The sequence below is a fragment of the Cynocephalus volans genome, chromosome 16, assembly GCF_027409185.1.
Source record: "Cynocephalus volans isolate mCynVol1 chromosome 16, mCynVol1.pri, whole genome shotgun sequence".
Lineage (NCBI taxonomy): Eukaryota > Metazoa > Chordata > Mammalia > Dermoptera > Cynocephalidae > Cynocephalus > Cynocephalus volans.
In genome coordinates this window covers 18,760,137-18,772,350 of record NC_084475.1, presented here as the reverse complement: position 1 = coordinate 18,772,350, position 12,214 = coordinate 18,760,137, and the positions used below count along the sequence as shown (strand labels likewise).

At 48.3% G+C, this 12,214-nt stretch overlaps 1 protein-coding gene across 1 annotated transcript in view; it reads right to left on the bottom strand.

Annotated features, from left to right (window-relative positions):
* PGS1 (phosphatidylglycerophosphate synthase 1) overlaps nucleotides 1-10,424 on the bottom strand; it is a 37,819-nt gene extending 27,395 nt beyond the window's left edge. Inside the window, exons 1-2 of the mRNA XM_063080213.1 lie at nucleotides 10,284-10,424; nucleotides 87-276 (exon numbers count right to left, since the gene is read on the bottom strand). Coding sequence (XP_062936283.1) covers nucleotides 87-276; nucleotides 10,284-10,420 — 327 coding nt within the window. The 5' untranslated portion in view covers nucleotides 10,421-10,424. The remainder of the gene's footprint in view (nucleotides 1-86; nucleotides 277-10,283) is intronic.
* Nucleotides 10,425-12,214: the final 1,790 nt, after the last annotated feature.

Sequence of the window (12,214 nt, the reverse complement as noted above, 5' to 3'; positions counted from 1 at the left end):
CAGAAGGTGCTCAGGACTCACCCAATCTGATCCCCCCAAACCTCTAACTTAAACTTCTGTTCCTCCTTCCTTTAGACACAACTTACCTTCATGAGCTCGAAAAACTCTGCTGGGGAAGAAAGGACCCTGACGTGAGAACTGGAGACTCCAAACTCTGGAACCAGGTTTCTGATCCACTGGAACCTGTGCACACCCTCAGGACATAGACAGCAAGGTGGGGAGGTGACCTGGGGAACAGTTGGGGACAGCAAGGGAGCCAATAACAGCCATGGAGACCTGGTTAAAGAAACATGTAAATGGGTTATACTCCCCCAAATACTTCTGCAGAAGCCTCTCTCAGTTACTGGGGGGCAGAGGAACTTTGATGTTTGTTTGTTTGTTTGTTTTACTGATTTCAGATTTCCTAGAACATTTTTTAAAGTAAGCCCAGGCTGGCCAGTTACTCGGCTGGTTAAGAGTGTTCAGATCCCTGTACTGGCCAACCACCAAAAAAGCAAACAAACAAAATATAAGTAAAATAAAATATTAATAAACAAATTAATTAATTAATTAATTAAGCAAGCCTAAGTCGAGCTCTACAAAAGGGTTTTTCCTTCAACCCTCCTTACTCTTAAAATCTTGCAGAGACTACTAGTTGAGCAACTCAAGAAGTACCAATGCCTATGGATAAATCCCAAAATAAGTTGATTCCAAACAACTCTAGAGCAGCCACATGTAAACCTGCAAAGCCACTGCATGGTTAATGCTGCCGCCTCCTAACAAATCCACCTCAAAAACACTTGCCTACAGAAAGCCACTGAAAGGTACCTAGAACATGGGCAAGCCTGAGAGAAGCCAGGCAATTACAACCCAGACCCCCAGTTGTATGACTCAACAGCCAAACAGGGTTTCTATTCAAGGAAAGACCCAGAAAAATAAAATTTTATCTTTAAAACTCAAATTTGGGGAGAAAGCTGGAGCAGGAAGAAGGTTGGGGAAAAGGAGTTCATCTTGAGAGGTGTGAGCAACGACGAGAGGGGCCTCTTTGCTATCAGACACATCCTCCTGGGGGTCGCAGCCCATCTCTGGCCAGTACAAGCTTGACCACATCAGGATGCATCCCCAGCAGACTCCACAGTCTGCTGAGGCTGAGACTGGAGGAAACACGCTCAGCTCTGCCCATGGAACCACATCTCTGCTGCCCAATGATCGGTACACCTGCAGGGGTTGGCATGGAGGGGCTGCCCATCCAGAGCCCCACACAAGCCGACCCTACTATGAACTCCAGTCCTGCAAAGAGCAGCGGGAAGATCCTCCTCAGTGGGTGACCTCGTGAGGGACTCTAGGGAGAGGACACTCAAACACCCCAAGGCCTGGATGGCCACAAATTCCAGGAAGATGATTTCACTTGCTTGCTTCATGATGAAGCACTGAATCTTCCCGGGGTTTGTAAATGTCCCTGCACAGATGCCAGATGGCCCACAGCTGTGCTTCCCAGAAAGCCCACCGGTCTGTCATGTCCCATTCACTGCCAAGAAAACCTGAGTCAGCAGTGGAAGGGGCCAGCTCTCTGCATCCCGGGAAGTCTGGGGCTGGCCTTGGCCATCCAGTGCAGAGGTGTGAAAGCAGTGTCCTCCCCTGCTATCTCTAGAGGGGGTGAGACACTCATGGGCATCAGCTTACACGTGTGACAAGAGATTGCTGCCTTGATTTCCCAAACCGTGGGCCACATTCCTGCCATGCTTAAGAGAGGAGAGGGAAGGATCCTTCAGGCCAGCAGAAAACCACAAGACGATGGGAAAGTTGTATAGCAACCTATCAATTTGAAGCCCCAAGGGGGCCTGAAGTCTAATATTCATGAGTGAAACATGGTCCATCTACAGGGGAAAGCCCACAGCAGCATAAGACCAACATCTCCCCTGCCTTGCAGCACCTCTACCACCTGCAGCACACCAGGCCACACAGTCAGTCCTTGCACAATCCCCACAGGGTCTGACGGACGCAAATCAGCTCCCAAAAAGAAGACAGGACACACTCCTAGGCACAGGGCAAATCAGAAGAGGGCAAGTGTCAACTCAAGCCTCAATTCAAGTCATCATGTGAGCACCTGTTATGTACGGTGGAAGACACACATGAAGAGCTGCCACAGTCACTGCCTCCCACGATCTTGGTGGCCTCACAAACTTACACACCTGAAATCATCTGAGAACAACACAAGAGGAAATGCTAACATCAATTAAATAAATGTCAAAATATACAGTGCATGAACACTGGCCAGTTAGCTTACTTGGTTAGAGCATGGTGCTGATAACACCAAGGTCAAGGGTTTGGATCGCCATACACTTTTTGGCCAGCTGCCAAAAAAAAAAAAAAAAAAAAAAACACACATAAACACACAATACAGGTGCTTCAAGTGGTCAAAAAGGGGGAGCTGGTGATGCTGGGGCTGCTGGGAAGGCTGTACAGCATCCTACCTTGAATGGGCCTTGAACAACTGGTAGAACTGAAGCAGGGAATGAACGCAGAGAGGGGAGGATGCTGTGGGCTCTAGGCAAGAAGAGGTGTGAACAAACCCAAGAAGCAGAAATTGGCAAAGCCCCTCAGCAGAAAAACCCAGGAGAGCCGCACTAGCCAGTCAAGAGAATGAACACACAAGAACACACATGAACAGAAAGACAGACAGACAGACAGACACAGACACACACACGCGCGCGCGCACGCACGCACACGCACACACACACGCACAGTCTACACCGGTGTCAGGGGTCCACCGTCACCTTTATACTGTCTGGGAGAGCACCATTCTGGCAGGCACCAGGCTGGACAAGCCCAAGCGCCTTGGGGCTACCTTGGGCAGGTCTCTTCCCTGCCAGGCAGCTCTCCCTGGGAATGTTCCACCAGGGCCTCAGTCCAAGAGTTGTTGAGGCTTTTTCATGTTGGCTTCCTGTTTAATCTGTGTACTGACAGGTTTATTTTTGTTAGAGAGGAGAAAGAGCCGAAAGCCAATTAAGTTCACGTAATCACTGCGGAGGAGACCCAACCTTCAAGAGACAATTTTATATACTCAAAGAGGAAGGTACTTTGAAAAGGAGCAAAGTGTTTTATAAAGGTCACCACGATTTCAGCACACACCAAGGAGACCACATCTAGACTGCAGACACTCAAAATCCGACGGAAGCGCATCAGCCGGGGCCAAATGTGCCAATTCCTGCTCTGACCCTGCACCGCTGGCTTCTCTGGGGCCTGCTCCAGGGCCCACTTTTTTCCCTTCACCTCAGCCAGAACCCCATGGGGGTTAGTTCCCAGCTTTCAGCAAGGCAAGTCCTGGGAATTTTCTCAGAAAAGGCTTATCCTCTGCTAGCAGCAGCCCCTCATGCACAGTAATTCCAGTCTCCAGGGGCCGACCACCTGCATAAGCAATTCCCCTCACACCAGGGAGGTTTACTGAGAAACCACATGTCTCACTCAAAAAACTAAGCCCCAAGAGATTTGAGGAGGCAGAGAGCCTGTGGTTACTTTACCAAAAAAGCCGAGCTCTATGTCACATGAACCACCATTTAGAGAACTAAACCAGTACGCACACACAGTTTCCGCATCTGGGGCCTGGGCTCTCCTGAATCATCTATTTCTAGATACCTTCTAGCTCCCATTTCTAGTTATAGGAAGGAGGAAGTGGCGGGGCTGGGGGGTCAGATGATAAAGTTCTGCCAACCTCGCCTCTCTGAAGGCCCACTCCTTTACCCTGGAATAGTGAGGAAGTTTAGTGAAGAGGGCCAAGGCAAGAGCAGGTGGTCCTCCATAACACCAGGGCCCTGGGATTCAAGATCAGACAAGCTGCATTACTTCACCGTACAAACTTCAACAACAACCAAAACAAACAAACAAACAAAACAACCTTCAGCCTGCAATCCTAAAGATAAATTGGGACTGGCACCCTCTCAGAATCAGCTTGGCTCTAGCCACCACCCACAGGACACCTGACTGTGGGTAAAGGTTCAGTCACATGATTTAAGGCTTCTCGTGGAATGTGCAGATTAATTCCCTAACTGGGGAGTGGGCTGGAAGTGAGCACTGCGGACCCCTGACCTGGAGGCCCATTCCTCCACTCAGAGAGGGGGGCCTGGGCAAGTGGGCACAGTGAGTGTGAAGGGAGGAGACTGCACTGGGGAGGGGAGGGAAGTTTCTTCCCAGCACCTGAGCCTCCCTGACCCAGGAGTGAGTGTACTGGCACTCTTGTTCCTGAGCCCCAACTGACGCTGCCACTAAGAAAGGACTGCAGAAGCCTGCCTGGCCCACCAGGCGGTCCCACACAGGACAAGGTAGCCCCCCCCCAACCCCCCTGAGAGGCACTGATGGCAGTGGGACTGGAGCTCAGAGTCATCAGCCAAACTGAAACAGAGCAGACAGCAGCTCAGATGCTACTGAACACGCCTCAGGGAAAACAGAGAAGGCGTTTCTTCCTTTTGTGGGGCAACAGGAGTTTTTCATTTCACCAAACATTTTGAAGCTGCATGAGCTTCATGGAAAAACACTGGCATACCTCTCAATTTTCCTCTGGAGGTGCAACAATGTGCCTGGAGGTCCAACCAAGCTCCCACGTTCTCAGTGGACAATCAAGAAAAGCAAACACCAGGGAACCACCCTGTGGTGCGGCTTCACCTTTACGCATCCCCTCCACATCCTCTCCCAGTTTAAGAGGACATATGTCTGCTTCCCCCTGCAGCCACAGTACCTAATGTCACCCACTACCAATGGTACACAAATAATAGGGTGACTTCTTAGGTTTTTTTCAAAATAGGATATGTGGGGCTTTGCACAAAGAATATGGTGAAGCTAGAGGACTGTCTTCAGACTCTGCCTACAAACCCAGATAGACAGGACCGGAGCTGCCTTCTCTGCAGTGCACACAGGGCAGGGCATTAATTAAGTGTCCTGCACAGTGGGCTCAGAGTCCTCGCCTAAAGGTCCATGAGTGGGGCTGGCCAGTGAGCTCAGTTGGTTATAGCACGGTGTTGATAACACTAAGGTCAAGGGTTCAGATCTCCATACCTGTTAGCACCAAAAATAAATAAATAAATAAAGGTCTATGAGCTCTTCTAAAACTATAAGATAAGATACCTGGTACCAAATCTGTGGCTTGGATCCCATCCAAATCTGTACAAAATGACCCCCAAAAAAAGTATTTTAAAAGAAACTAAGCTCTTTGGATTGCAATACTTTCAAAAACGACTTTTTAGGAAAAACCCATCCTACCCCTTCAGTGACATGCATTTAAACATAAAAAAGTGAACTGATGAGAAAAGAGCAAGTCACAACACTTCCTGAGAACCGCTCCAGAAACAACATGAAGGTGCTGTACTTCCTGCAGCCTTGGCAGCCGGCAGCCCTTCCTGACTAACGCAAGACCTAAACCCAAGTAAGAGAAATGAGTGTGGGTTCCCGTAGGTTACAAAAGAGCCATGGCCTGCTGAACTCCCACAACAAGTCCGGCACGGGAGGCCAGGGCTGCCAGCATTCAGCTACATGCTGACCAGATGACACTCCTCTTGGCTCAGCCAAAAGGAAGTCGATTACACTCGGGGGATGGGGGGACCAGAAACCTAAAATATACTTATAACCCACAATATACCTTGGGTAGCCAAATGCACCGGACACATCAAAGCACCAGACAAGAACCAATCACATGTTCTACTACTCCCAACAGCTTCCACCAGCCTGACTCCTAGCAGCTTTGACATTAACTCATTTACATTAATCAGATCACACTATTTACAAAGGGATTATCTACCAGAACATTTTTTTTTTTTTTTTTTTTTTCCAAAAGATGACCGGTAAGGGGATCTTAACCCTTGACTTGGTGTTGTGAGCACCACGCTCAGCCAGTGAGCGAACCAGCCATCCGTATATGGGATCCGAACCCGGGGCCTTGGTGTTCTCAGCACCGCACTCTCCCGAGTGAGCCACGGGCCGGCCCCATCTACCAGAACATTTTAATCCCAGGCTGGTTTCTATTTGCCTATCAGCACACATAACTGATTAAGCCTAATTCATCACCATCTACAATGTGCTTAGGGATACTCATGTTAACATTAACTAAATAAGCAACAATTGGGAAAGTCAAGTCAGTTGCAAATCTTATTTTAATTCACTACAAGATCAAATTTTAATTATTTGGGAAAATTATGCTTTGATTCTAAATATCCCCCTCCTGCCCATTCTATTGCTATAAATAAACCAAGAGATGGCTATACTAATTGCTGATGAACTAGGAAGACTAGGTCCCAACATCAGAAAGTTCAAAGAAAAAGTAATTTCTGGAAATCTGGTGATTCCTCAGAGTAGAAACTACTTACAATTTGAACAACTGACTTGCCATTACAACGTAAGAAAATCTAATTGAAAGAACAGTGTGCTGGTTACCTGTTTCCCTCTTACAACTCAGGGAAGTTAAGAACCGCCACCCACTCCAATGCACAAACACACATGCTCACACACTCATGCATCTAGAATAGAGAAAATTGGACTTAAGTTTCAAAAATAAAGACTTTTTTGCACATGTAGTTCAAGCTGAAAACAGTTTAAGGGGCCGGCCCGTGGCTCACTCGGGAGAGTGCGGTGCTGATAACACCAAGGCCCCGGGTTCGGATCCCATATACGGATGGCCGGTTCACTCATTGGCTGAGCGTGGTGCTGACACCAAGTCAAGGGTTAAGATCCCCTTACCGGTCATCTTTTAAAAAAATAAAAAATAAAAATAAAAATAAAAACAGTTTAAGGAAAAAAAAAAAGTAGGCTACGAAGAAAATATTTCTTTGTATGGCAGGCAAGTTCAAGATTAAGAACTAATGCCCTCTTGACACATTTCCTACTAGGTCTCATCTACTCCAAATAATGAGCCCATTCTTTGTAACCTGATGACTCCAAAACACTCTATCTGAAGCTTCTGTCTCCCTCTCCTGAGCTCCAGTTCTGCCACAGTCAACTGAACACCTCTGCCTGGACACACCTATATACTAATTAATATGCCCCTACTGTACTCTATCTATCATTATCCCCAAACCTGGTCTCTTTCTTACTCCCTGTTTTAGTGAAGTGTGCCACCGTCCATGTAGTAACCCAAGACAGAAACATGACCTACCTCCTCAGCACTCCTCCCACACCCTCCCATCCGTGTTGATTCTATTCTAACCCTGTTTTCTACTCCCACTGCCCCACTTCATACAAGCCTCCAGCATCTCAGGCCTGGACCATCATTAAAAGGTACTGTATATGAAATCTCAGAGCTTGCCTTACTGCGTCTCTGACCTGGAAGACTGGCTGGCTCCTAGCTCCTCTCTCCCTCGTTCTCTCCCTTCCCTACTTAATACCCCCAGTCACTTCCTGGAAATGGTTTGAGTACCTGTGGGACCTCAGAACTGCCTTCTGCTACTGTCCATGTCACTCACTTCCTCGAACACCTATTCCCCCTCTTCTTCACCAAACCTACTCCTAACCTCCTTCAAAACAGCTCCAAGTTACTGCTGCCAGGAAGCCTTCTATGGCCTCCAGGTGCCTGTCCTAGGTACTGCTATGACCTTCTACCTTACTTTCCTGTAATTGTCTGTTTACGGGTCTGAGCATCTTGAAGGCGGGGCTATGTCTTTGTTTATCTTCGCTTTCTCAGCACTGTGCATAGCAGGGCAGTGCTCTATACACACATGATGATTAAATGAATGGATCTAGCAGTCCCTAATGATAATGAGTCAGATGCTTGCTTAAGAGGAAACGGTGTCCTTATACTGGCCAGCTGCCGAAAAAACCCTAAAAATTAAAAAAAAAATTTTATAAAAAAAGGAAACAATAGTACTTCTAGATCACTAATTAGATGTAATTTTAAGTAGAAGTCTCTGTCTATGGCCGTCTATGCCTGAAAAGAAACCACCGCTGTAAAAAGAACCATTCCTCTCGCCAGCCACAAGGGTCACCAGCAACTCCAACAGTTGAGTCAGACTGGCAAGCTAAAATCTAAAATAATTTAAGCTCATGACTACACAGAACTATTATCAATGAATCAATGATCAAAGACTTACAAGAAGCCCACATCATTCAGGGAATAAGGAATTGGGAGGTGCAACTGAAAAATGGAGAAAACAGAAGTCAGCAGCAGCCAACTGAGGGTGAGTGGCTACAACAGACATGACCACAAATGCAAAGGCCACAAAGAATCAGAAAAAACCTGCACACCAAATAAGGCAAAGAAAGGGCCAGAAACCTACGGTATCACTCAATACTGTATATTAATACCCAGCATTTATCCAGTCCTAGCATAGGCATTATTTCCAAGGATTATAAAACAAGAACTTCTGACTTAAGGGCCAAGAAACTGAGTTTCTGGTTGAATTGCTGACGCAGAGAAACAGCTCTCTCTCTCAACTGAATCAAGAAAAAATATGGAGCCACACAAACTGCATCCATTGGTACCATTTACAAAAGACTTTGGGAAGTCCAGTTAGACCACCCCCACTGCCACACTCCCCCCCCCCCCCAAAAACACACACACACTCAAGAGAAATGCTTTTTTCTAAAAGAATTTGTGGAGATTGCCCCAACATCCTTTAGTAATCAATTCCAATGTCAAACAATGATTAATAAGAAAGCTTTTTTAATACAGTTTAAACACACAGAGGGAAATGACGACGCACCCAAACATTTTGTCTTTGAGGATAAAACATCTGTTGAAACTTTATTTTATTTATTTATTTATTTATTTAGGCAGCTGGCAGGTATGCCTGAATCTGTGACCCTGGGGTTATAAAGCTGCACTCTAACCAACTAAGCTAACTAGCCAGCCCCTATTGAGACTCTGAACCAAATCCCTAAGTGGTTTGATGCCAGGATGTAGAAGTCACCTGACTTCACTACCCACTGGAAGGAAAAGGTCTTTTGCTAAGCACCAATTACTGAAAATGGAGAGGCCACCTCTTCTCCACCCCCACCTGGTTCACCAATGTGAAACTTAGAGCCATTCTGAGCAGCAGGCTTCCAAGAGTTCCATCCTGCCCTGATTGTATCACCTAAAAATTCCCCTAAATCAAACTTGAGTTTTTGCTGAAAATCTTCCACTGTAACTCAGTATGAAGCAAGGTCCTTTCCATACCTAGAATCAGCATATATGACTAGATTCCAGATCACTGTACTAAAGGCCAAGAGGTCAAATCTCACCCAAGAAGCAGAGACATAAAATCAAAAACAATGCAACCTCAACTAAAGGATACAGTTCTAAGATTTTTTAAAGAATCAAACATAAGGCTCAAATCTTTCTAATAAGAAAACTATTTGCACTTGGGGCCGGCCCGTGGCTCACTCGGGAGAGTGTGGTGCTGAGAACACCAAGGCCCCGGGTTCGGATCCCATATACGGATGGCCGGTTCGCTCACTGGCTGAGCGTGGTGCTCACAACACCAAGTCAAGGGTTAAGATCCCCTTACCGGTCATCTTAAAAAAGAAAAAAAAAAAAAAAAAGAAAACTATTTGCACAAAAGAACTATTTTTCCCGTCTTTTTAAAATATTAGCAACAGCAGCAAGCCTCTTAGGTCAGCATGTTCTTGGCAAATGTTTACTTTAAAAGACCACTGCCTGAACAAATTGCTTAAAAGCCTACTTCACCGTTTAATAACTCGCTTCAGTACTTTTCCAGAACACAGGCTCTCCGAAAAGTGTAAAAAGGGTTTCGAGTGGTTCCTCTCCCCATGCCTGAGTATTACTGACTCAGGATTGCTTCACAGCTCTCTCTGGCAGGATGTGAGAAACGCTGCATTCACAAAATCCCAGCAGGGCTGATTCACTCCCACCAAGTCACCTCACAGCCAGGATTACTTAAGGAAAAGATCCTTCTGTACCCAAACAGTGTCTCTCGTGACAAGACTCTCCAACACTCACATCCCGGGGACCAAACCAAGATGTGAACTTAGGCGCAGGAGCTTAACCGAAGTTCCCTGAATGCATACACAGTCCCTCCTTTACAGTGTAAGCAGACAGTGGCCGGGGCACGCCACCAAGCACGGTGGAGACGGGAGGCAAGGGCTGGCCGGGCTGCGCAGGCGGCCACTGGCGGGCCCGGCTGACAGTGGCACACGGGTCACCCACCCTCCTTCGTTAGGCCAGCGGCGAAGCAGGGAAATCAGGGCAGAAACGGGTCCGGAGACACGGGGAAGGGCTCGCTGCGGACGCCCAGGGCGCCAGAGCCGGGGTGCCGGGGAGCGGGCAGCAGGAGAGCCGGGCCGCGGCGCCGGGGACCGCGCTCTCAGCTCGGCGCTTCTCTCACCTCCTGCGCCGGCGGTCCCGGTTCCTGCCGAGGCGGTCGGACAGGCGCCCCAGGAGAGCGGCCAGCCCTGGGCGGCCAGGCAGGAGGCCCAGCAGCCGCCTCCAGAGCACCGGGCCAGCCGCCGCCGCCGCCGCCATGGAGACTCGCCGCTTCCGCTTCCGCTTCCGGCGCGCGCGAACTTTATTAACAAAGGCGAGCGCGGACACGGCGGCAGCGCGCAGGCGCGGGAGCTTCGGCCCCGGGGAAGGACGTCCCGCCCCGCCCCCGCCGCCTCAGTTTCTCCTCTGGGGCACCCAGGCGAGGCAGTGGTCGCGGGAGAGTGGTGGGAAGGCCGCCCGTGAAACCCGCAGGGAGGTGTGCGCCGTGTACTAGGTGGCCCACGTCGCCGCGCTCGGTCGTCACGGGTCGCGGGGGGAAAGACGCGGTGCTCCCGCTCGGACACCGTCCCGCTTGGCTCCTGCCCCCAGCTGTCAACACTGACTCCTCGTCATTGCTTCTTGGGCTTTCGGCTGAGATCGGTGTGGTGTCTGCTCTCATCAGCTTAATGTCTGGAACGTCCTCTGTTTGAGGACGCGATATTGAGGGGGGTTTGGTTGGAGAAGTGGAGCGTGGAGCCAGCCATCTGGCGTGGTCCCTGGCGGGTGACCGACAGCTGTGGCCCGAGTGCCGATGGAGCAAGCCCTCACTCTGTCTCCCTGCTCCCAAAACCCACTTACTATTTTGTTCTCAGATAGAGGGACACTGATAAAAAAATTTTTTTCATTGCCTCTTCATTGATAAGTGGCGGAATCACTTTTAAGGACCATTATCTATTTCAGGCTGAACTTGGATAGGGTGTTAGTTAGCCTTGTGCAAAGCCTTATGATAGGTTGTGGAGTATGCATAAAGCGAATGTACTTCACAGGACCTGGTTTTCCAAAGCCTTGCAGTTTCAAATATTGACCTTGCAAAGGACAGGAAATTTTCCCCAGGCTATAGTCTCTGTTGTAAGATGAAGAATTGTAACACTGCAAGGTTGGTGCTGGCTCAAAGACAGACAGGCTACTGATTGATATGTAAAGATAATGGGAAATTGCTGTAAGAAGAGAATGTTTGCTAAAATCAAGCTTTTGTTGAAAATTGCATTGTAGAAGGTCACCTTGCTGTCTTACTGAATGTTACCAGCTTCTACTGTTAAACTTTTTTTTTTTTTTTTTTTTTTTAAAGATGACCGGTAAGGGGATCTCAACCCTTGGCTTGGTGTTGTCAGCACCACGCTCAGCCAGTGAGCAAACCGGCCATCCCTATGTAGGATCCAAACCCGTGGCCTTGGTGCCATCAGCACCGCACTCTACCGAGTGAGCCACGGGCCAGCCCTTACTGTTAAACTTGTTAAACTGTACTTAGAAAAACCCCACCTATGTTCTCTTCTTTTAACTTCCTGTTCTGGAGAATAAATTTAGGAAGAGAACCCTAATGCGTGGTTAATTTCTCAAATGGAGGGAATGCCTCTCTCTTGAGGGTTCCGGGAGATTAACTCCTTTTCGGGGCTTCTCACTGCTCAGAAGAGATGAGCTTTGAGTAATCTTTGGTGGCTCCATCACCCAGGGGAAAAGGGGTGACCAACCCGTGGGAGGCAAAGCAACAAATGGTAACCCTGACGTGATGAATTCTGGGTCCACGGATAGGAGACCGACCTGCCAAGCATTGGAAAGGAAAAGAGGACATCTGCCACTCATCCCGACAAAAGGGAGGCCCCTACAAAAGGGGGGAAAAGAAACAGGACGTCTACTCTTCCTGTCAAGAGGGAAATCCTGGTAAAGGGGACTCACCCTGGTAAGGGGGACTCACCCTGGTAAAGGGGATCACAGAGGTGGCTTTCGATTAAGTGATTGCATGCCTGCTGCAGAGTCTATTTAGGTCTTTGCCTGAACGTTTTGCTTTCTTACTCT